At 42.2% G+C, this 26382-nt stretch overlaps 1 protein-coding gene across 6 annotated transcripts in view; it reads right to left on the bottom strand.

Annotated features, from left to right (window-relative positions):
- Positions 1-3043: 3043 nt before the first annotated feature.
- ABCA5 (ATP binding cassette subfamily A member 5) overlaps positions 3044-26382 on the bottom strand; it is a 127723-nt gene continuing 104384 nt past the window's right edge. For all 6 annotated transcript variants that reach the window (XM_075903998.1, XM_075903997.1, XM_075903999.1 and 3 more), the window contains 13 exons: positions 25620-25694; positions 23490-23581; positions 21312-21444; positions 19563-19680; positions 19351-19442; positions 19025-19200; positions 17999-18074; positions 17813-17907; positions 15888-16007; positions 14727-14876; positions 12949-13028; positions 10509-10564; positions 3044-9158 (listed from right to left, as the gene is read on the bottom strand). In XM_075903998.1, the coding sequence (XP_075760113.1) occupies positions 9051-9158; positions 10509-10564; positions 12949-13028; positions 14727-14876; positions 15888-16007; positions 17813-17907; positions 17999-18074; positions 19025-19200; positions 19351-19442; positions 19563-19680; positions 21312-21444; positions 23490-23581; positions 25620-25694 (1371 nt within the window). In that variant the 3' untranslated portion in view covers positions 3044-9050. The remainder of the gene's footprint in view (positions 9159-10508; positions 10565-12948; positions 13029-14726; positions 14877-15887; positions 16008-17812; positions 17908-17998; positions 18075-19024; positions 19201-19350; positions 19443-19562; positions 19681-21311; positions 21445-23489; positions 23582-25619; positions 25695-26382) is intronic.

Genomic DNA, 26382 nt, shown 5'->3' on the forward strand with positions numbered 1-26382 from the left:
TATATTTGCCTAGTTTATCAATAAGAATATCATGTGAGACCGTATCAAATGCCTTACTAAAGTCTAGGTATATGACATCCACCGCTTCTCCCTTATCCACAAGGCTCGTTATCTTATCAAAGAAAGCTATCAGATTAGGTTGGCATGACTTGTTCTTCACAAACCCATGCTGGCTATTCCCTATCACTTTATTACCTTCCAAGTGTTTGCATATGATTTCCTTAATTACCTGCTCCATTATCTTCCCTGGGACAGACGTTAAACTGACTGGTCTGTAGTTTCCTGGGTTGTTCTTATTCCCCTTTTTATAGATGGGCACAATATTTGCCCTTTTCCAGTCTTCTGGAATCTCCCCTGTCTGCCATGATTTTTCAAAAATCATAGCTAAAGGCTCAGATACCTCCTCTATCAGCTCCTTGAGTATCCTGGGATGCATTTCATCAGGACCTGGTGACTTGCTGACATCTAACTTTCCTAAGTGATTTTTAACTTGTTCTTTGTGTATCCTATCTTCTAAACTTACCCTCTCTCTGCTTGTATTCACTACGTTAGGCACACCTCCAGACTTCTCGGTGAAGACCGAAACAAAGAAGTCATTGAGCATCTCCGCCATTTCCAAGTTCCCTGTTACTGCTTCTCCCTCCTCACTAAGCAGTGGGCCTACCCTGTCCTTGGTCTTCCTCTTCCTTTTAATGTATTTATAAAAGGTCTTCTTGTTTCCCTTTATGCCTGTAGCTAGTTTGATCTCATTTTGTGCCTTTGCCTTTCTAATCTTGCCCCTGCATTCCCGTGTTGCTTGCCTATATTCATCCTTTGTTAGTTGTCCTAGTTTCCATTTTTTATATGACTCCTTTTTTATTTTGAGATCATGCAAGATCTCCTTGTTAAGCCAAGCTGGTCTTTTGCCATATTTTCTATCTTTCCTACACAGCGGAATTGTTTGCTTTTGGGCCCTTAACAACGTCCCTTTGAACTACTTCCAACTCTCCTCAGTTGTTTTTCCCTTCAGTCTTGCTTCCCATGGGACCTTACCTACAAGTTCTCTGAGCTTATCAAAATCTGCCTTCCTGAAATCCATTACCTCAATTGTGCTGGTAGATTCTGGGTTAATCTTAAATCCAAAAAGTGACGGTGGCTATGTCTACACTGGCCCCTTTTCCGAAAGGGGCATGCTAATTTTACAGGTCGTAATAGGGAAATCCACGGGGGATTTAAATATCCCCCGCGGCATTTAAATAAAAATGTCCGCCGCTTTTTTCCGGCTTTTAGAAAAGCCGGAAAAGAGCGTCTACACTGGCCCCGATCCTCCGGAAAAAAGCCTACTTTGAAGTAGGAATAAGAGATCCTCTGGAAAAGGGCTTTTTTCCCAGAGGATCGGGGCCAGTGTAGACGCTCTTTTCCGGCTTTTCTAAAAGCCGGAAAAAAGCGGCGGACATTTTTATTTAAATGCCACGGGGGATATTTAAATCCCCCGCGGATTTCCCTATTACGACCTGCAAAATTAGCATGCCCCTTTCGGAAAAGGGGCCAGTGTAGACATAGCCCATGTGTGTAAAAAGGTTGGAGACCACCGGTTTAAAAGGACTTCTTTAAAATTCACAACCATTACCACCTTAGTAGTTGAAAATGTACTTTGGATTATTTTAATGCGTTCAGTTTTCCTTCTCCCACTCAGGAGAAAAAATCCAACTGCTATTGGTTGGCTCTTAACTCCTGAAGTAAAACTCAGGACACACATGTGTAGCTATGCATTTACTGATAATGCTAGTTCAGTTTATTTAGGTTTGCATTTTTAAGCCTGCTACAGAACCCTTTACTCATCCTCTTCCTGTGGGAAAAGCGATTGAACAAAAGCCTAATTCTTCTCTCATTTAATCCAGTTTTACACGGATGTAATTCCACTCACGTCCTGACTTACAGGGCGTGTAAAACATCCACCTTAAAAGATGTAATAACTGCATGAAGTGCAAGGCAGGGGAGAATCAGGTTTCATATCACCACACAACTTTGGGCAACAACCTCTGATAGCTGTGGGAGGCCCAGGCCAGGTCTCAGCCTTGTCAGCCAGGAGCTCTGGGCGGGCCTGTCTCCCTCAGAGGCTGGGCCCCGACTGAGCTTCCTAGCAGAGTTCTTATAGCCCTAGCCACACCCCTTAGCTTCCTGTCAGGTGAGGGGGCGGGGCTAGGCTGTGCACAAAATGGCTCCCAGGGGTGTGTGAACATGAGGTTCACTTTCAGGGGAGGTGTGAAGGTAAAAAGGTTAAGAACTCCTGGTCTAGTACATACCCTACAGCCTTTCTACTTGCCCAAGTCATGCAGTCTCTCTCCCGGAGGTGATCCTTTAACATTTCAGATCACTAGCCAGACAATATGGAGCAACTTGAGTTGCTGCTGCCTTTAATGTATGGCTATGTCTACACAGCAGCATTACTTTGGAATAACGTCAGCTAATAACGTCAGTTATTCCGAAATAATGTAGTGCGTGTCTACACAGCAAGCCTGTTATTTCGAAATAAATTTGAGATAATGGGCTTCTTTCTTCAACACCTGTAACCCTCACTGTATGAGGAGTAAGCGCACATTTCCTCTGGCTTCCCTATCTCAAAATAACTGCGGAGTAGATAGCGCCAAAAGTCGAAATAAGTTATAAATAAGCTAGAAATAAGCTACGCAATTAGCATAGCACAAGTCGAGTAACTGAGTTTAGCTCTACTGTGCAGATGTGCCCTATGTGTTCTGTGGCTACAGGACCTCAATTTATAGAGGTGTCCAGCACTTTTCATGAGTGTTAAGCAAATGGCCAAAAAAAGTGAAAAATTTGCTTTAGGACATGAAGGCATAAACTTTCCAGCTACTAGAACTAATAGCTGAATGTATCACCTATACCCCCATACAACTTCATTGTCATGGTCCTTAGTGACTTAGGAGACTATGTTCAATTGAAGATGAACAAGACTGATGCTCTGAAGTCATTTTGGCGCGTCTGAATATTTTACCGATTATTCCTTACATTTAGCATGGCGGAAAACAGATATACTCTAAAGTGTGAGCATCAGCAATCCATCTTTATTTCAACCGCATCTTTCTTTTGGGAAAAAAAATAGCTACGTGCTAAAAGAAAAATAAACATACATACAAAATTAGACAACAGAAATGCCCAAGAAAGCAGATGACTGATCTCAGGATGTGCATTAACAGAATGCCAACAATGTTTAAATAAAAATAATCTTATATTCTTGCTTCTAAAGAATATTATACACCTCATGTAAAACTGCAACTGTACAATATATTTTAAATAGGGATTTCTCATGGTAACGTGAACAAAATTTGAATTATTAGAACTCCAATACAAAAATACATCCTTATAATACTGCTACAGCATTTTTATCTTCAAAAGTTTTGTATACACTTTTAACTAATTGATCCTCACATCATCTCTGTGAGGTAGATAAGTATTATTAGACCCGTGTCACAGAGAGGGGAATTAAGTTACTTGCCCAACTTCACACAGTGTTAATCAGTGCCAGACCTGGAACCCACAACTACCTGACATCCGGTTCCATTGTCACTTCCCAGGATGTGTATTACCTCTCTCTAACATATAGTTTGAGTTCAGTTGATTATTTATACCTAAATACCAAGAAAAGCCACAGAGCACAAATGTAATATTTCAGTGCTAAAACTTTAAGCTGTTATTAATTGTCTTTCATTGTACTTCCAATATATTTGAACTTCCACATAATTATCTGTTTTGGGATCTATTAGACACTAAATATGTAGTGGACTCAATGGGGCAAATTATGCTCTGACTTACATCTCTCTGAATTCAAGAGTAACCATCAATGGGGTCACTGCAGTGTAGATTAGAATACTTCTGGGTATATTACTTCTAGATTTTAATGAAGTCTTTGATATGGATCATTAGAAAAGTTCATTACAAACTTATCAGAAAATCAAACCGTACAGGTTGAACCTCTCTTGTCCAGCACTCTCTGGTCTGGCAACATTTGTGGTCCGGCATGATGTTAGTGAGCCATATGTCCACTTATCATGGGCGTGGCCAACTTTCCCACAGTCCCACAAAGTTTGTTCACAGCCACCGGTCCTGGCTCACAGTGTTCTGTGCTGTTAGTTAGCTCTACTTTACCTCTAAATGTTTTCTAAGAGTCCAGTAAGCAGTGGAAGTGTTGAAAACGCTGCTAGATAATATTGACTTCCTGTAGTTCGGCAAATTCTCTGGCTATACACCAGTCAAGTGCCAGACTAGAGAGGTTCAACCTGTATTAGAAAAGTCGAAACAATGTTACCTGACGATTATGAAAGAATGCAAAACTCTGTGGCTGTAGCTACAAAGGAATTATATGTGATAGAGAATCAAACTGCAAAGAGGCTTCAAGTATTACAGATTATCAGAACCTAGCAAACACAGTATTTTCATACATCAGAGGAAAGAGCAAACTGTACACTGATAAAACAGATTACACCGTGTTGGAGTCATTCTGAACACAGTGGAAAGCAGAAGTGACCAAAATGACATGAGTTTAGAGATTGGGCAAAATAAGACCAGAGGGTGTACTCTACAGTTTGGAGCACCTCAACATGAAGAATAATATTGTTAAACTCTATGAGCTGAAGGGCACGTATAAGTTTATCAAGATGGATAAACAAATTTAAACTGTCAAATCTGGAATGGATTTGATTCTGGAGTAAGACAAAGGTTCAACTTGCCCCAAAGGCAGGAGGCTAGATGATCTTCCTATTCTCTATTCTCTATGAGCCTTTTGAGAGAGAAAAAATTCAATGTTATGTTTAAGTTTTTCAAACCTTTTGGCCAACTGTGTTTTTCTGAAGCTATGATGTCTGCTACTAGCAACGCATACACATTGAATATGCCAGTGTGTGAGCGTTCACACTATCTGAATGTGAAATAAATGAAACAAGGATTCAGATTTTGCATAATAACCAAATAAGACTGCAAACACTAACAAATGATTATAGAAAAGTAAAGTGAGTCTATATAAGTGTTTAACTGTCAGATGATCAAAAGCAAAACAAATTATTAGTGTGTTGGCAAAATATAAGGCATACACATTACTTTTTATTCACATAATGAATGTGTAGTGTGGGTTATTATTCCCTCACAGACAATGCAATACAAGGGGCATGATCCTGATCTTAGGCCTACTGCAGTCAATGGAAAGGCTCCTGCTATATCGACTTAATGGGTTTTGGATCATGCCTTATGAGTGTAAGCAATGGAAGGTGAGTTCAGTAGATATGTAATCAGAGGAAATATCCCCATAAAGAAAGTACCAGAGTAAAACAAATCTGTTGGATAAATGGAATAATTAGCACATTCACATAAGCTTTAGGTAACTATTATTATCTGCCTCATCTTTGTTATAAATACAGAGAAACTATTATTAAATTGAACAAACTTCTACTCTGTCACTGCAATTCAATCAATTGATTTAGGTCAGTAGTAAACTTTAAGGGAAGGAATTTTCATTTAGTTGACATTTGTACAGCACCCGGCACGTTAGGGCATCAGTCCCTAGATGCTACTGCGATATAAACATTAAATACATTAAACAATCGCAAACGAATTGCATCAGTGTAACAGAGCAGAATTTGGCCCAGGCAGTGCCTTAAAAGAATTCAGCAGATAATCATTCTATTTCAACACAAAACTGAGTTACATTACCTTCACTATCCATGGCTAATTAAAGTGACCAGATTGACTGTATACAAGCTCCTGAAATGTAATGTACCCTCTTCATTCCCACTGAGCATAGGGACTGTAGCCCCATGCAAGATGTCTAGGTGTAAGTTGATGCACAGGCTTAAGTGCAGTATGTAAGGAAACAAGATCCACATAATTCCATGCAATCCTAGATGTACAGAGAAAGAAGCAAAAACTGTATTCATATACGGTTCGTTCCTGAGCCCACTAGGGAAACTGTGAGACTTGCATGGAGATAAATGGAAGCCTACACCTATGTAATTCAACCATCACTCAATTTTGCATTAATTATTGCCCAATGGTTCACAAAGTTTGGGAGCATAAATCTTTGCTTTCTGGCATAGTTTTCTGCATTTTGAACATTTCTGAAAGGAAGAAGATAGGAATTTTCTAATCTTAAAGTAAACATATATAACCGGTATATGTCTCATGTATCAAGTGTCTTCAGATATACACAATATTTGCAAATTGCATTTCAATTAATACATTCTACAATGCAATAAACTGATCAACCACTGGAATGTAGGTCTTAAAAAGCTCAGATCAAATAGATAATTAGATTAAATTGATTCTTTCCATTTTTAAATCAGAGATTTTTTTTTCTTTGAAACTACAAAATAGGATAAATATTTACCCTCAGATCGGAGGATGTAAACCCACACATGGGCTTTCTTACCATTACTTTTACAGAGGCAATTTTGACAGATAAACAAAAGCATTTTTTATAACAAGACAATACCTGTATTTGGAGCTTACTCTTTTTGGTTTATGGTGAGAGAAAATGAGCATGATCTAAATAAGAATGCACTGTCATGATATTGTATTGCCTCGTTACTCTCGCTATAAAATAGATAAGAAAGTATTGGTGCATATGCCTGCTAATTCAGTCTCTCACAAAAAAGAACGCACCTAACAACTGCCTTTTAAACACTGTGTTAGAACATGTGATCAACAAAACAATATTTTTTTAACAAAGAACGTAACTAGAAATGCTCACATTTATGTAAGTTACATAAAGATATGCTCATTTGGTGTTCATGCTTTTACAAATATAGAATGAAAGGAACCTATCTGCCTTTGCAAACCACATTTAAACTTACAAGTACATGCATTATACATTGATGCAACTTGCAAAGGTAACTTGATTAGTTACACCTGCCAACTTGCATGAAAAAGGTGTGTAACGGTTCACCACATACCATATTATACTAACATGTAAACATTTTTAAGTTGAGTGGATACCCAGCTAAGTTAATTACATAATTTAGGGCCCTATTTAGTGATGAACGGCGAATTTCCTTCCCCGCCACCCCTGTGACTTTTACTCAAGCAAAAGGGGCTCTGGACTCTTCTAAACAAGTTTGTTAAGTGACAGCTGTGTCCCTCATCACTATACTATAGATCTCATGCTTAGTGATCAGTTGGGGAGGTGGTAGCCCAGAAAACGGCAGAAACAAGGGAAAAAACAGGGATCGGTTAACACACACAAGTTATACATTCTGAAGCAGCATAAGGCGGGAGGGATGTTATGATAAGAAGAGTCTAACAAGTATGGTCACGTGGATACTAAAACCCACATATAGCACAAGGAGGAATTTAAAACCGAGATATAATAAATAAACTCAAGGACTGAGGTGACAGAGCAGGATCCATAATGCAGGCAGGAGAGTTAACTTGAAACATATGTACCAAGCAGGAGCATTAGCATTTTGATCAGCAGGATTCAAGGGGAATTTCAGGCCAACATACAAGTTAGGGATGTCCAATCCCATGTAACTGATTAACTGGTTAAAAGTAATGTGGGTTAAATCTAGGTGGGCTGGGGCAGACTCCCTCCTTCCTTCCCCCGCAGGCAGGGACAGCTCCAGTCTGGCTACTCTTAGCTCCCTAAGCGGGGCTGCCAACTCCAGGTCCCATCCTCCACAAGGGCTGGGAGCTGGCAGTCCCATGCAGGGGCTAGTAGAACTGGAGCAAGCCTCTACCCACAGCAGGCCATGGGGCAGGTGCTGCTCCTGGGTACCAATTAACCATTACCTAGTAAGCATCACCTGTTAAGGTACATCTGAGCACAGCATCCCTCTACTGAGTGATGCTTACCGGTTACCCGGTTACTCATTCACATCCCTCATACAAGTTATCTGAATTATAGATATTGGTATTTGGTATCATCTAAACAATTTAGGCTGAATTAATCAGCGCCATAGTCAGTGATGAATCCTGGAATCAGGCAGTTACGTGAGGCGTCTGGGTAGCAATGTCGTCGACGTGGAATTTAATGCAGAGAGGTGACGATAAAGCTTACCCTTGTAAACGGTGAAAGCTCAAAACTGACCCTCTTTAAAACAGCCACTTTCTATGTACATGTTTACTTCACCTCAGACAAGTCCCTGACTCTTGTCTAGTGCTGCTGCCCTGGTTCTGTGGATCCCTGCCTTTGGTGGAAGCAACCTTTTGGAAGAGAATCAAGGAAAAAACTCGATCTTGCACTGACACGCATCCCGACTAGCTGAACAAGCTCCAGGTTGGTGTTTTTGGAACAGTGGTGGGCCACCTGCCGAGGTTCTACGTGGGGCCCACGAGACATTTTATTTACCATCGTCCATGTGCAGGGTTGCCAGATTCTGCCGGTTTTCGTCCGTGTAGAATTTTTCCTACCGGTATTACTGAAGTGGCACGCACAAGCGAGGACATGGGAAGCGAGGCGCGTGCTGATCGCATGCAACATCGTCGGAGCCGTGCGTGCCCTCTGCATCCAATGAAAATGCTGCTTCGCTTCAGTCAGCATGCCCCACACATTCTAGGTACACAAGCACAATGAGCAAAACTCCTCTATCCTGGGAGACCATCTTGGTTATGACAATCTTGTGGCCCACTGAGATGAAGGAGGGCCACTCATGTGGCCCCTCCACTAGCCACGATCGCCCTTTACTGTTCTAGAAGCATAGAGCATGGGTGGTGGAAATAAACAGGAAATCATAAAGAAACTAACTTGCCATTTACCATGATCACTTCAAAACAAGACCTACTAAGGCAAATGGACCCGAAATTTTCAAAACCAGACAAATTATATGCTAGTGATGAGAATCTTCACAAATAAAGACACTCCCCACGCTTGCATAATATTGATAGATAAAGCCAGGAAGGAGAACCATGCTCAACGTTTCCAGATATTTGTGTTTTTCAAGGCAGGTACTTTTATCAATCTCAACTGCTTTCTTAGTGCTCAGCACACAGTACAAGGGAAAAAAGGAGTCAAACAAAAGTGAGCTGCCGTGTCCAACTACTGCATCCTGTGGTATTTAAAGAGCTCAGAAAATGACTCTATCTTCCTGGGTTCTTTCCCACCAAAGTGTGCTGTTTAGGGTTCCAAAATTGTTATCTTCCTCTTCTTGCTCTTTAACGAGCTCCACAAAAACCTTAAAAAAAAAAGAGACCAAAATGGCGTCAACAGTGTATTCAGTGTAAGAGATTCAGACTGCAAGGATCGGAACGCCTACCAATGAGAGAAAATCCACGGAAATGAATTGCAAAAGTGGGACCTACTGCATCAGTATTAGGGTCGAGGAGTCCTGTGGCACCTTATAGACTAACTTCAGTGTTGGAGCATAAGCTTTCATGGGCAAAGAGCCACTTAGTCAGATGCATGTATTAGGGTCGACAACTACACGACCGGCCGACTACACGACTGGCCGATAAGCCTGGGCTTATCTGTTAATCCTGTTGACTACATGCATGCCCCCCACCCCTTGTTGCCTTTGTATCGGGGAGGAGGCAGGAGCAGGTGCTTTTCAGCCAGCTCCCCACAAGCATCAGATCTGCCTGACTCTTCCCTTCCCTCAGGCTGCTGCCTCTGTTGGAGGGAGAGAAGGAGGCTGCCACAGAGCAGCCTAAGTCTGTGGCAGGCCCAGGCTCGCTGCAGACAGAGGCTGTTCTGTAGCAGAAGCCCCTATGTGTGGAGGCTCTGAGCTCCCTGCGGACAGAGGCTGCTCCACATCCCATAGAGCAGCCCTTGTCCGTGGGGAGCCCTGGTCTCCCATAGATAGGGGCTGCTGCCACCAAGTGCTGCTGCCTCTGTATTAGAGGCAGCAGGGTGGGGCAGCAGGCAGAGCCAGTCTGTATGGGGAACTGGTTTTTAAACCGGCTCCCGAACGCCACACTGCTCCTGATAGAAAGGCCGTGGGGTGGCAGGGAGCTCCCTGTGGATGGGGCTAGAGCGCACTGGCTGCCGGCCCTGCTTCGGGAGACTGTCGAATAGTCGTGTAACCACTAACATTTGATGCGGTTACACGACAATTCAATTACATGCTATTTAACATCCCTAATCAGAATGAATAGGTATATTGACCCCCCAGGATGGAGAGTCAGGATTTTTGTGCCTGTCGCACAACAAAAGAAGTAGTCTGCATCAAATGCGAACTGCAGAGTTATCGATTGCCGGCCATAATAAATCCATGGATTCATCCAGTTTGCACTGGCAAATGACGTGGAATTTTTAAATACAAAACATTACAGAATGTTTTTAATAATTCCTAAAGACAAGGAATTGCTTTGTTCCAATCACTGTCGTTTCCACGCCTTTTGTTTGTGACTCCTACTTACAATCCTGCTTTGAAAGTCAATGGGATTTATGTCCTTAAGCACTTACGTCAGTTTTGGAAATGACCCTTCTGCTCTGACTTAGGCACTTTTAAAAATTTTACCTTATAAAACCATAATATACAGATTTTGTTTTTTTACAGCTATGAAATAAAATTTGCTTCCTATACCTGTTCCAAGGTTGCTTGAGAAAAGTTGTATTCCTCGATATTAAAGGCATGTTTTGCTGTCAAAAGGGTTAGAAAAAAAAGTGCATTTAATAACAATTCATCATCAAAGGATGCAGTCAGTGCCAGAAGAAAACTGGATGGGGTGGGGTGGGGCCCTGCTGGCTGATTGCTGGCACGCAAAAGGGGCTGGACCAGAAGGGGGATTGGCTGACCCCTGCATTGTAGCTTTGCTGCCCCACCAGCATCATCAGCCGCTGGTCCCTCACTCACTGCTGGTGGGAGAGCAGCTGGCAAGGAGGGATCTGACCAGCAGCAGGACCCATCAGAACTGATGAGACACAGAAAATATGGGACAATGTGCCCGTTTTCAAGAAGATCAGGACACCTTCAGGAGGATCAGAATATGGAAGTGTCCCTTTAAAAACAGGACGTCTGGTCATCGTACTACAACCACCATAATCTTTCTCCATTCCCACTGGGATGCCCTGGGATCCCTCCTGCCCATATCCTGGTATCCTTGCCCCCTCACCCAAAAAAAAAAAAAAAAAAGTTTAGTCCCTCAGCTCAGGACATTCTGACCTGAGATGCTAAAACAAGGTCATTCTCAGACCCCTAGGGAGGTCTGTTCTCACTTGCAGGGCTGTGAGAGTGAATATTCAGACAAACACAAAAACGCCTTCTTTCAAAAAGATCATGCAACCAATATTGCCAAGACAAACAAAAATGTGTGCGTTGGTGACGGGCATAAGGGAGAGGCAAGGTTACCATGGACGAAAACATGCTTCTTGGATTTTAAGGCAAGAAGGGACTGTTACGTTTATCTATGGTGTACTGTGTAACACAAGCCATAAATCACCATCTGGCAATTAATTTGCAGCAGCATCTCTTTAAGAAACGCATCCAATTTTGACTTTAAAGCAGCGTTTCTCAAAATGTGGGTTACGACTCTCGGGGGGTCGTGAGCAACTTAAAGGGGGGTTGCAGCTGGAGTCAGTTTTTCACTTGCAACCCCTCTCTCCCGGGCTGCAAAGAGCAGCAGGGCAGCAGAAGGCAGCTGCCAGCAAGCCACGCAGCATGGCCAGGACCGCGGGACTCCAGGTGCATGACTCAGCTGCAGCAGGAGGCAAGGCGGTGGGAGAGTGAGGCCAGCGCCGGCACAGGAGCGGACATGCAAGGAGCTGGCTGGGGCACGGTTGCTGGGTGACCAAACGCTTCCCCAGCTGGGAGAGGGCGGGGTCTCTCAGGCAGTAGACTGGGGGATTGGGTCGGGACAGAGGGCTTGGAGGAAAAATAAGGGCACGTAGGGGTCAGAGGAGGAGGCAGAGGAGACACAAGAGAGGAGTGGAGGACGGAGGAGAGGAGAGAGAGAGAGAGAGAGAAGGAACCAAAGGGTTGCAGAACAGAAAGAGGCACAGAGGTGAAAGAGACGAAGAGAAGGGGCCTGTAGAAGGGAAGGGCGTTGAGGACTGCAAACGTCTTGAAGGATCCCCAGGAGGGCAAGGAGTCTGGTGAGAAGGGGGGAGGAAGCAACCCAGGGCAGTGAGGGTGGGGATCACACACATTCATTTAGCATTTTAGGGGGTCGTGGTATCACAAAGTTTGAGAACCCCTGCTTTAAAGATTAAACAATGAAAAATCTACCACGTCTTTAGTACTCTGTTCCAGTGGATAATGACCCTAACTGCTAACCATTCAGGGTACGTCTACACTACAGAGAAGATAGAAGCTGCCGCTGTCAATTTGCCAGGGTTCAAATTAGCGGGTCTAGTGAAGACAGCTAATTTGAACTGACAGGCACACTCCGATTGATGCCGATAGTCCTGCTTCCACGAAGAGTAAGGGAAGTCGAAGGGAGAGTGTTCTCCCTTCGATTTCCTGCAGTGCAGACAGCACCAAAAGTCGAGTTGAGGTACTTCAACGTCAGCTACGCAATTAACGTAGCTGAAATTGCATATCTTAATTTGACTTTGTCCCGTAGTGTAGACACAGCCTCACACTTTATACCCAGTTTGATTCTTTCTAGCTTCAACTTCCAGTCACTGAGGCTTATTTTGTCCTTTGTCTGCTAGATTGAAGAGCCTTCTAGAATTAAATATATTTATCTGATCTAGGTACTTCCGGATGGAAATGAGAACTGAACCATGTTCGTGATGCATTTGCATCAGTTTAGTTCTTTTTACCTTGAATTGTGAACACAAGTACAGAGTACAGCATGGTTATGTACATTCATGTCTTTTACGAGGAAAGAAAGTTTGAAAGGGCAGGAATCATGAAGTGGAGGTTAACATGAAAAAGCTAACCAAACTAAGTGAATTTTGAAGGAAGATTTGAGGAGGAGTCATGTTACATGGTACACAGGATCTGGGAGAATATTTCAGGCTGCATGGTAGGCAAAATGATTTCCATTTACATTGTTTGCTTGGCAAATATTTAGTCTTACCTTCTTCCAGCTTGGAAAAAGAATGAGAGAGTGATTGTACATCTTCCTTAGGAATTTTATAGGCCAAAATGGAGGCAAAACTGAAAAAAATAAAATAAAAACACAGTGAGAGATTCTCAGGTCACAATTGCTGAAAGCAAAAGGAAAGAAAAACATTTCACATGACTGAGTATAAGTCCCTTTTCTATGAAATAGGCAAAGCACTGCAAGCTAATCGTGTCATGACACAGTCATAGGAATGACCATTTGGGATCAGATGATTTGGCCAGAATCCGATGCACCAGCCAAGATCCCTTTGAAGACACCATAAAAATTGAAGCCATCACTCTTTGGCACCTGAGACAGAGGCATCTGCAAGGCTCTTACTTATTAGGTATTCTCTTTGGTGGGTAGTTCAAAAAAATCCAACCACCTGGTTTAGTCCATTTAAAAGAGGAAATGCCAAGGTCGCACCCTAAGAATTAAGAGGCTGACAGAGTCACCTGGCCAGGATTTCTTAGGTCAATTTCTTGGACCGGGACAAAAATAAAGATCCAGAATGGAAAAATCTGTCCCCTGTTGATCTCCTTTCTCACACTGATCTCTCCACCCAAACAGCCCCAGCTGAAGAGAGTTCTTTGGGTATTTCTATGATGGCCTCTCCCTGGGCCTTTGTGAACAGTCAGCAAAGTGGAATAAGGTATTACCCTTAAGAGTTGGCACTTACCCACTGACATAAATTCAAGTAAATTTAGCATTTCAACAGAATGTACAGAAGAATTCTTGATGACTAAGTAAAAAAGACGTGGCCAAGCACTGAGGCCTTCAGAGTTCAAGCTACCTTCAGTATTTGCAGGACTACAGGTACCATCTAAGCTTCTTGGAGTGGGGAAAAGGTCACTCTCAGCAAAAAAATTACCAGGTCACAACCGTTCGGCTATGTCTACACTGCAGGCTTTTGCTGGCAGAGGGTGCATCTAGACTGGCAAGATTTTGCGCAAAAGCATTTGCTTTTGCGCAAAAACTTGCCAGCTGTCTACACTGGCCGCTTGAATTTGCGTAAGAGCACTGACTTTGTAATGTACAAAATCAGTGCTTCTTGTGCAAATACTTTCACACTCCCGCTCGGGAAAAAGCCCTCTTGCGCAAGAATACTTGCGCAAGAGGGCCAGTGTAGACAGGGAAGAACTGTTTTGCGCAAAAAAGCCCCGATGGCTAAAATGGCGATCGGGGCTTTCTTGCGCAAAATCGAATCTAGACTGGCCACGGATGCTTTTGTGCAAAACCACTTTTTGCGCAAAAGCACCCGTGCCAATCTAGACGCGCTTTTGCGGAAATACTTTTAACGGAAAAACTTTTCCGTTAAAAGTATTTGTGCAAAATCATGCCAGTCTAGACGCACACAGAGAGTATACACGAGGTGTAACAGTTAATTTGAACTAAGGACTTAGTTCAAATTAACGTTTAACTGCCGCATATAGGCAGTTAGTTCGGACTAGGGTGATTTAAAAATGGCGCCTGGACGGGAAGATGCAAATAAAGCCCGGGATATTTAAATCCCGGGCTTCATTTGCAACTTTGAATGCCTACATTAGCCTCCCTAGTTCAAACTAGGGAGCTAGTGTAGACATACCCTAACAGATTTAGTGGGGCAGAAGCTTTCGCGATGCACCTGACGAAGTAGGTTTTTGCCCATGAAAGCTTATGCGCAAATAAATCTGTTAAACTTTAAGATGCCACAGGAATTCTTGATATTTTTTTTTCTTGTCAGTGCTGATCCTCTATTTATTAACTGTTACCTTTCCTGGTGACTTGCATTGGGGAAGATGTGTAAAATCTGCTTGTGAAGAAACTCCACCTGTTGTAGGCCCGCTGTTTCGTTTAATTTCATTTCCAAGAAGTAGCCTTTGCCATATTTGCTCTTTAGATGCTGAACTGAACCAATACACCTATGGATTGTTGAGACAAATACCGTCATGTAAAAAAACCCAGAGCTGATTCCAATAGTTGCTTTTTATGAATTAGATTCTTGTATAAGAGGCTTAAGATGAATAACCAAGGGGGCTGTACTTTTAAAAAATGTGATAAATGTGTTCAAAATGTGTATATTCTTTTACCCCAAAGTTCCAAATATGCATGGACAGTGTAGGGGAGCCTGGACCAAAACAACATCTGCCTTGTCCAAAGTAGGGATTGCTAACAAAGCAAAACCCAGGCCTGTCTCAAGTCTGGTGCACACAGCACACAGGAAAGGCTGGGGGGAGAGCTTTGGGAGGCAGGGATGTTTTGCACAATCACGCAAATTCAGCACAGCACAATGAGATCATGCAAAGAAGATCAGGAGCAACCTGGTACCGGTACATTTTATTTCTGATAAGCAAAAAATCTAGCTACAGCCACAAAATTGTTAACCAAGCACATACTTTTTGTAACCTCCTGAGTAGCCTAATGTACGCCAAATATGGGCATAATAGGTATCTTACACAATAAGTAATCAATTGGTAGATATTACAACGACCAAGCCGAGTATAAATATAGGTGTAGAATAGATAGTCAGGGGAAGGGACTAGGTAAAGTGTCCCCACTACCTTACTCGCTGCAGTTAGAAGTTTAATCTGGTCCTACTGGCAAATGCATTGTGGACGACTCTGCTTGTGAGGAAAGAAAGAGGCCACAACCTTCCATCTGACAATTGTAAGTTTGCTAATGGTGGAACTGTGTGGGATTTATAGAAATAAGTATGTGTATGTTCATATCCTTAAAGTTAAATACCTCGTGTATTGTCCTAGGTGTAGATGTTATTACCTTGTCTGTGCTACCTATCCCATTTATTGGAACAGATCTGTGGAACTTTGCATTGCTTTTCTTTACTATTCTGTGTAAAATAAAGTTAGAAATAAAGTTTATCCTTTCGTGTCTGATGGCTCGAACACACGACAGACAGCTGAAGTGGACAATACCTTAACTGTCCAGAGACCAGGATTGCAACTCGATCACACACAGCTTCGGCTTCTTCCATATAGTGAGTGGTGAGAATAGCAGCTCTCTCTTTGCTTTTAAATGCCGCTCGAATTGCCCTCCTGAAAAAAAACCAACCCACGATGAAAAATAATAAGTACATTTATAAATTACCTTGAACGTGACATGCAGTATGCTGGGAAAATTACACTTGAGGAATAATTAACACAAACTCCTCAGCCATAAGGCTCAACTTTTTTCATTCAAGAGTCAAAAAAAAAAAAAAAAAAAGCAAATGTTTCTATTTCTTTTCCATTTGAGGCTTCTTCAGTTATTTGAAATAAAGACATTACATTTCAGTATTTTGCAGGCATTTGGATATTCACTAGTCTCCTAATCCCAACAGTCTCACTGTTCAAAGAAAATGCAAATTTAAAATGCCAAGTGAATACTATGTAGGCACACAGAAGTAATCTTGCCTACTGCAGGGTCCGGGAGGAAATTCCACAATTTGGGGGAAAACATTTCTTTGGTGGGTTATTTTCCTCTAAAACAATGACAAAAAGCTGCTCTGAAATTTGGACTGCCGGAGTAAGTTCTGGGAGAGATGGGTTATTAGGAAAAGAGCTGTTGCAATGATCAAATGTGTATGATAAATTCTTATATCACATGGTTCTGCAGCTTGTCAGCTGACTCTGGACTTCGTCCCATGGATATTACCATGATAAGCAGCGTTCCCTGTAAGTTGAGCATCTGGGTGGCAGGTATTTGCCAGCTGATTAGCCGAGTGCCCGCTGTGCCTACCACCAGCAGCATGTGTTTCTATTGTGAATATGCCTTTCTGTTGTGAACTTCTGCACATGCCTCAATGCACATATCAAAATTTATTCCCCACATGGATGGAAAAAAATTAGACACGCATGATACAGCCTGTACGAAACACACACAACAGTTTGCCGCTTGGCTTCCAGAGGCACTGCCTCTTTCTCTACAGTGGTGATAAGCAGTGGAGTTCAGATTAAAGCCCCTTGGTATAACCTCGTAGCTGCTCATTACACAAGAGAGTCCCACAACTCTGAAACGAACTCTTTTTCCCATCACATTACAAAGTCAGCCTACTTTCTTAGGTCTCTGGAGAAGGTCCGTCGAAGGAAGTGGATGAATTTGAGGAGCTCAGTTTCTCATTCCTCAATAAGGTGATTTTACGGAGGATTCTTTTTGCCCTCTGTATTCTAATCAGGATGAATTTTAAGTTGCGGTGAAAGCTCTGTGTTGTGAATGTATGCTTTTGATTGTTATAAATCACATGGAATACATTTATCTTCAAAGGGACATCAAGCTATTCATCTGCAAATCATCTGAAAATAACACACAGATGAAAGCAGCCAATACTAAGCTAGATTTTCAGCGATACCCAGAGGTAGCTTTCCTTAATGTTAACAGCAGTTATGCACGTAACTGGAAAGAACAAACAGCATTTGGCTACACTAATCTAGGACGTATTACAGAAGAACCGCCATGCTTTAGGTGTCCCCTGATCCAGGAATATCCCTGGTTTGGGCTCTGGCAGGGGGAGAAGGCTGCAGCTCTGTGAGCTGCCACTTTCCATCTCCCCGCCACTGGAGGAATGGCACAGCCTGGGAGCAGCAGGTGTGGAGTCACATGTGCCCCTAGGAGTGGGGTGCCAGGTAAGCATCCCCATCCCCCTCACACATCTTCCATCCCAGTCCCCGCCCTGTGCCCTCCATGATCTGCAAAAAATTCCTTCATCCGGCATGCCTGCTTTCTCAGGGTTGCCGGATTAAAGAGGTTCAAGTGTTCCACTGTGAGCTCTGGAATAAGGGAATTACTATCAAATTATCCTACAATGCAATCTCTTTAAAAAAAAAAAAAGACTTTTGTAAGTGTGGCATAAAGTTACACTCACCATATGTGTTGTTTGGCTTTAGGATCCATGCCAGTAGATGGTTCATCTAGCAATGTAATCTGCGGATTACCCAGCATACTTAGCGCAAAACATAACTGACATGAAAGAAAGATTAAATATGATTATATAATAGTCCCCATGTTATGAAAACACTCAACTGGAGTTCTTTTAATACTTCCCCCATACCTTGCGTTTAATTCCGACTGCTAATTTCTTTGTTGTTTTCTGTAGATGGTCATTCAATTCAAGGGCTCTTGCAACACTGCAGAACACCCAAAACACATTATTTATCTCATCAATCACTGAAAACATTAAGAAAGCGGATATATTGTGAACCCTCAAAATATGCTCTCTCATTCCTCTTCATATAATTGTTAAATAATTGATTACAGGTGCAACCTGTACTTTTGATTACTCTGCTGATTGCAAACCTTAATCAAATAGTGGGTTTTTTTTTTAAATCCTTATTGCTTTCACATTCCTACATTTTATGCATCTCACTTAAAAATTGCTGAGAATGTTTGTTTTCAAGGTGAAATAAAGATGTCTATAAAACCAATAGGTATTACATACTGGTTTCCCCTCCTCCCCACCTTCCAAATGACGTACACCTCTTGCTCAGACTGCAAAAAGTACAGGTTGCACCTTCCTAAACCAAGACTCTCTGGTCTGGCAACATCCATAATCCAGTAGGACCATGGGTGTACCTGGACGAGAGAGCTCTGAGGCAGGAGGGCTGGGAGCTCGAGGGTGCAGTAGCTTAGAAACAGAACCACAGCTGCAGCAACCTGGCTGGGGCAGAGGCAGTCCTGCAGCCCAGCCAGGGCTGGGTGCTGCTCAGCAGTAGGGCTAGCTCTGTGGCAGCCCATCAGGGCTCGTACAGGGCCTGCACTGCAGTAGCACAGCCGCTAGGGAGGTGGGGCAGGAGAGGGGCAGGGACTGGGGAAGGCCAACAGGCAGCACGGCTAAGGTGGAATGAGCTTGTGGCAGGGAGGGACCGTGGCAGGGGACTTCCTGGGGTCCTGCAAATTCCTTCCTTCGGGACCAGTCTGGTCCTGAGGGTGCCAGACCAGGGAGGTCCAACCTGTAGTCTACTTCTCGTCAGATAAAAACATGGTGCAAGAAACCTCTGACATCTGTTGTTAGATTATTAAAACAGAACCCAACGAAAACATGACTGCAAGCAAGCAACGCAGCCGTTTGTTTTTTTACCATTTTACGACTTCTGCCACATCAGCTTTAGTCATTCCTTTGATAGAGCCATATATTTCAAAATGCTCCTGCAATGTAATATCTGGCCAAAGTGGATTTATTTGGGGGCAATATCCCATAAATTTAACGGAGTTATCCTCACTAGTCCATCCTAAAGAAGTGTCTCCCATCAGAACCTGTAGAAAAAGACCGCCCTTAGTCAACAGTATGTTTATAGGTTTGCATGTCTTTATAAAAAGAAAAACAAATACTTATAGATGTTAGTGAGCCAGTACGAAATGAACAGCCCGATTCATTTTCTATTAATTCTCAGCCACATACTCTACCTGGCCATCAGTTGGTTCCACATCTCCTACCAGCATGCTAATCAGTGTACTTTTCCCAGCTCCGTTTGGTCCTAACAGTCCAAGTATTTCTCCTGAATAAATCAATCAATAAAAAAGACATACAAAGTGTTACCCATGCCTCCCAAGAACAAACTGGATCTTTTTTCTTCTAAAAAATATAACAGTTCAATGCTGACTAATTTAATGCCAACCTTTCTTTACACAAAAAGAAACATGCTTAGTAGCCACTTTCTTTATTTTTCTCCCAGGAAGAATATCTTTCCTTTCATCATATTCTTTATGCAGACTGCTGATCAGAATGGCTGGTTTCTAAAAAACAGAAGGTATTCATTTAATTGAGTTTTAAAATATACTTTTTCAAAACACTCTCACCAGTGGACAAACTTAAAGGTTTATCACAATAAACTGAGATTCTTTAGCATTTTACTAGGGTTAGACAGAGAGATTAGATAATCCCATATTTTTAATAAATAGGTACAGTTCTACTTCACCATAGCTACACATCTTTCTTAGGATCACCTACACGTTATCCCCCTTATTTCTATTCAGTGCCCCGGTTTTTCACTTCTGTGTCCTCATTGGCTCTATACACTGCAAAACCATTTTAAGGGTCCGATTTCACACCTGACCCCTATGCAAGACAATGCCTACTGAAAAGGCAGCAGCAGAATGAGAGACAGGCCCGCTGACAGGAATTTCAGGCCTCGGAACAGCACAATAAATGGGCCCCACTTGTCCCCCCTCCCTTGGATGGAGCCACAAGCCCAGCCCCCTCCAGCCAGCGAAACCCAACTGCTCAGTCAGAGGACCTCCTGGTCACAGTCCCAGCCCCCACCTGCCGGAGGTGCGCCTCCCACCCTCATTCCCCTCTCTGCCCCCCACAGAAGCCCCACAGGCCCCTGCTAGGCTAGCAGGTAGACCACGAGTGGCCCTCCCTCCCTTCAGTGGGCTGCAATATTGTCCTCACCAAGCCCGTCTCCTGGGTCAGGGTAGTTTTACTCACTGCGCTTGCATACCTACAATTTGCTGGCTGTGCTGACTGAACCGTAGCAGCGCTGTGATTGGGTGCAAAGGGAGCGCGCGGCTCTCACAGTCACCGTTAGGTGCAATCAGCACGCACCTCGCTTCACCGGCCCTTGCTTTACACGTGTCACTTTAGCAATAACGGATAGAAAAAAACCGACGCGGGTGGAAACCAGCAGAATCTGGCAACCCTGCGCACCGGCAATGCTAAAGAAAATGTCTCATGGGTCCTACACAGAGCCCTCTTGGGCCGCAGGTTGCCCTCCACAGATCACACTCCTACCAGCCTGAAGTGGCAGTTCCTAATGGTTTGGAATCTAAAAGGACCAACCTAGTGAGACACAGAGCTGTTCTTCAGGCCATAATTCTAGGTTTTACCATGGGGAAGAGGTAGAAGGCAGAATGAACGGACACACAAGGAAGGTGCCGGAGACCAAAGATAAGAAGTACTGATATTAACTTGGGACAAAATAGAATCCTGCTTTGCTCATCTGAATCTTTTAAATACCAAATCATTCAAACAAATCACTAATTCGGAAGACGAAGCCAATATCTAGTTCTAGTATTTCCAATTAAGCATTAATGTATTATTATCAAAGCTGGCATACGTTGAAGAGTTTAAACTGTAAGCAAGGGAGGTTTAGGTTTGACGTTAGGGAAAATTTCCTGTCAGGGTGGTTAAACTCTGGAATAAATTGCCTAGGGAAGTTGTGGAATCTCCATCATACTTACTTAATGCAGGTTAGATAAACATCTGTCAGGATGATTTAGCTGGTGCTTGGTCCCGCCATGAGTTCTGGAGACTGGACTTGACCTTTCGAGATCCCTTCCAGTTCTAGCATTCTATGAGTCTCTGATTTATTGACACCAATTTTATCTGGTCTCACCTTGTCCCCAAGTGATTCAATCATAATTACCTCATCACAGCTCTGGCAGGTTGTCATTTCTTTGACCCACAATCTCTCTGCCTTTACATCTTCATCCTCATTTTCATTATGTAGATCATCTCGAAGTTTCCATGGTTTGATCTTTGTAGTAGCAGTAGTTGTTCTAAAAAGAACAACAAATATTAAACTTCTGTTCAGTTGTCTTTAAGCAGACAAAACTCCCAGAAATTTCACTGGAGTTCGCTCTCATTATGGACAGAAAGATCAAGTCCTTTGTGTTTATTAGGCAATAAACTCATCAGTTATCCATATGCGAAGAGGAGGAAGAAAAAAAATATCAGTGGAAAAAGTCTTCTAAAAATGAAATTCAATTGAGAACTGCAGTCAAAGGGAATAAGCAAAAAACGGGCACTATAGGTCATGCCACAGAAATACAGATCTTTTAAATGTAAACAAATCTTTTTCTTGTTGCAGCTTAGCCACAGAATCCTGGTGAACATTAAAATTATTTCACAAGTTACACTGGTCTTACTTTTATAGACAATGGAGTAAATTTTCATAGCTGTTCATTATGAAACAGCTTTACAACTTCTATTAACCTTTAGGAATAGTCTCAAAGGGGGTTGCCTTGTTAGTCTGTAACTTTAAAAACAAGAACTAGTCCTGTGGCACCTCAGAGACTAGCAAAAATATATATAATATCATGAGCTTCAAACCACTTTATCACTTGCCCACAAAAACTCATTGTCACTTGCCCACAAAAACTCATTGTCACTTGCCCACAAAAACACACACACACACACACAAATTGTGGCTTTGACAATCCTTACACTTCTATGGAAATTTAAATTACTCAACTACATAAAAGCAAGTAGAATATGCAAATTAGTTTTCCAGACAGAAGATATACCCATGTCTTAAAATACTGAAAAAGGCCAATATTTTGACTATTTCAGAGTTCCATCATTTTGCAAACAAGGGCCCTGATCTTGTAACCATTTGTAAGTGGTCAAATATCCTGCTTGTATTTCCTATTAAGATTGAGACCATAATGAGAACATTCTGAATACTGTCTGTGACATTTATCTGCACGCTGTTCCTAAAGACAATGAAAAGTTCTGTGGTACCTTAGAGGCTAACAAATACACAGACACACACAGATATATATAATATATAATTTCACGAGCTTTCATAAGCATAACCAACTTCATCAGATGAGATGAGCTTGAGACTCAGAGGGTTAGATGTGTTAATCTGTAACTTTAAAAATGAGAAGTCCTGTGGCACCTAAGAAACTAACAATTATATATATATATATATATATATATATATATATATATATATATATATTACATACACACACAAATATATGCACATGTATATATTACACACATAAAACGATTAGGGGTAGGGAACAGCATATATATTAGGAAACATTAAAAAGACTGCAACTGTTCCACTTAGAAAAGAGACAAGGTGGGAAACCACTGAAGCCAATAACATCACGAATGGTGTGCAAAAAAATGAGTAGGGATGTATTATTTACCTCTTCACATCTCACAAGAACAAAAGGTCACCCAATGAAATTAACTTTACAACAAACATAAGGTATTACTTCTTCAGAATGCTTTACCACTGGCTGTTGTGATGGCCCCAAGTATAATTAGCTTCAAAAATGAATTAGGTACGTTCACGTTGAATAGGTCGACTGCTCGTTATTTGCCAAGATGGTCCAGGATCCACCCAATGCTCCAGGTGTCGTAAATCTTCCACTGCCACAGGGTGGAACTGCATGACAGGTGATGGATCCCTCAGAGTTGTCCTGTTTTCTTCATATTCTCTGAAGCAGTGGGCACTGACCTCTGAGAGATGACAGAATCCTGGACTATTGGACTGACTAAGCATGGCCATTTTTATGGAGCTCATGTGAACTGCACACATACATTTTATGAGAGAATGACCCTTACAGTAATCATTCTAGCAGAAAAAAAATTATCTAAATTATGTCAGGATGATCGGCAGTACAGAACAAGCAACATCTGCATTGTTTTAAAACATCAATGGAACGCAATAGGATATAGGACTCCAGTGACAAAGGATTTTTCCTTATCTTTAATGTGCCTTCTAGTGCACATTAGCTACTTCCATTTATCAATATTAACCTTGAGATTGCTTTTTAATACAGAGATTCTATCAACTGACACATACCTGAAAAATGGGTCCTTTCTTATCGATTTACCTCCATGTTTCAGTTCAAGATATCGCAGAAGGAACAGCCACACTACACATTGCAAATAAGGCTAAAACAGACAGAAAAACAATTACCGTTAATCAAAACATTTCTAGCACCTTGAGGCCAAATGGTTGTCCATAGGATAAATTCAAAGAAATGTCATTCCTTCCTAGCACAAAGGTATTCATGACAAACTCCTAGGTAGTGAAACCATATTGCTAATGAATTCCATTGGATCTCAGGGAAAAATTTCAGAAGGGTAGCCGAGTTAGTCTGTAACTAGAAAAACTTAAACAATGAATAGCCTAGTAGTACCTTAAAGACTAACACCACATATAGGGGTACCAAGAGCTTTCATGGCCATAACCCACTTCCACTGTTTCATATAACATAAGAGGAAAGTTTAGTAGCACTTTAAAGACTAAAAAAACACCTGAAGAAGTGGGCTGTGCCCAGGAAAGCTCATGTTACTATCTACATGTTTTGTTTGTCTTTAAAGTGCCACTAGAGTAGTAGTTGTTTTTTAAGTTTTTCCTGTGACAGAATAACTTGGCTACCCCTCTGAAGCATAAGAGGAATGTGTTATTAGAATAAGAATATACTTCCAGTTTTGTATAAAATGTATATATGTATGGACTGAACCGTTGATTAACGGGTATCATCTTCTAGGATGCCATTGGTGAGCGTCTAAACCAGCCCTCAACTGGCCAATGCAATTACAGAAATCACAAAAATTGACCATCTGTGGGTGTGGCATATTCTTTTAGGATCCTACACTTGTAATCTCTGGATATGTTGACTCTCAAAGCATATGAGAGCCTGAACAATAATTGCCGCTAGAACAATGTGTCCTACATTATGATTTCCAGGTCACCGGAAGATATTTATGTATTTATTTAAAATATTTTTTCCTTGCCTCTCTATTTAAAATATTCAAGGAGGCTTACAAAACAAATATATATATAATTAAAATAGAGCCCAGGGGGACATAGAATCTGCTAAGACATCTCGAGAGGAAGGATGGATGGACACACGGACGCGCACACACTCACACAAACATTTACAAAGGGTGGTGTTAGCTTGGCGCCAAAACAATGCTAGCTTTGGCACCAGGCGAATATCCTGGGAGAGAGAATTCCACAGCTTGAGAGCAAAAGCTGAGAAGGCCCTGCTCCGCATAGATGTAAATTTTATCTCCACAAGTGGAGGAACACAGAGCAAAGCCTCCCCAGCTGACCTCAATTCCCGGGCAAGTTCATATGGGAGAAGACGGACCTTGAGATACCATGGACCCAACCTGGTTAGGGCTTTATAAGTCATAAAAGTCATCACCAAGATCTTAAATTGGGCCTGGAAACATACCAGAATCCAGTGCAGCCGCTGGAACACTGGCATAATGTGCTCCGTATAAGGAGTGTTAGTTAAAACTCGAGCAGCTGCATTCTGGACCAATTGAATATAAGATGTGATGCATGATTTCACGTTGGCCTTTTAAGATACCTAACTCTAACTCTAAAATATAAATCAGTCACTAAAGAGTGAAATAGGATATAAATCAGTACTTTTTAATTAATAGTTCTGAAATGGTTTTCTGAAGTTCAGCCCACAAAACAGGACAGGAGAGAAAAATGTTATTTTAAGTCACTGAATGTGACGACTTTCTCTTTTCAAGGAGAAATCTGTCCTAGGACAGACCTTTATTAAGATGTGAAGGCTATACTAGGCCTCAGGGAAATGATCTGGTAATGGCTCAGTCTACTTTCTAGCAGATAAGAGTTTATATGAAAAAACAACATCTCCTTGGCAGACTCAATAGGGAGGCTAATGACTCAACACACCAAGACTAAAAGCCTCCATGACCCCAATCAATAGTTTTATCTCCCATGGGGAGGGTTGAGCCATACTGTCGGGACAGTGTGCGTTGAGCTGAGGATGTGTTTCTCTGAAGTTGCCTATTCTGTATATCATTTCTAGGCTGCAGAGCAGCAGTTAATCCACTATTTTATAAGCATTTAATCAAACTCTTAAACACGTCACAACATGAACGTGGCTTTTCAGTCCCAAAAAATGTTTCCTGACATTTCTGACAAATAACGGGTGCTTACCGCCATCACGGCTACCAAGAGCCTGTCCCACGGATCATAGTGGTTTTCATTCTTCTGGAGGTCTTTCCACGATATCTGGCAACGTGATGAATGTTGACACAGAAACGTTCACCCACGATACATATTCTACCTATACATTTCATTTCAAATTATAATTGACTATTGCAGACAATTTATTTATACACTTGATGAGCCTGTTTCAGGTTTGCGCTGACTTTACATCAGGGCAATTCCATTGACTTCTCGAGCGGTACTCTATGTCTACATGGGGATAGAGCAGGAGTGGGCCATATTGGAGTAAGCAGATTATATGTTGGGCCACAAAGGCTTGCTGGCCCAACCTCCTTCCAGTGGGACAATGTGCCACTGGACCAAAGGGGTATGACCAAGAGCTACAGCCAATGGGGGAGCCATAGAAAAATGTGGGCTGTTGCTCCAACCCCCTGCTTCCTGGCTGGAGTGGCAGGTGGAGCGGGACATGTCCTGATCACACTTCCTGGCTAGAGCTTGAGGGCCAGTTGAAAAGGTCTGATGGGCTGGTTGTGGCCCATAGTTTGCCCACCCTTAGAGTAGACACAGATCAGAATCAGAACTAGGGATGTTAAAAAAGCAGTTCATTAGGTAACTGCGTAACCGGGACAAATCTTAGCAGTTACACACTGGGAGTTCCCTGGGAGCAAGGCCAGCAGCCAGAGCATGCTGGGAGCTGGCTCCAGCTGCCAATCCCACTCCCAGGAATATAAGGCCATAAGAATGGCCAGAC

The sequence above is a fragment of the Pelodiscus sinensis genome, chromosome 20, assembly GCF_049634645.1.
Source record: "Pelodiscus sinensis isolate JC-2024 chromosome 20, ASM4963464v1, whole genome shotgun sequence".
Lineage (NCBI taxonomy): Eukaryota > Metazoa > Chordata > Testudines > Trionychidae > Pelodiscus > Pelodiscus sinensis.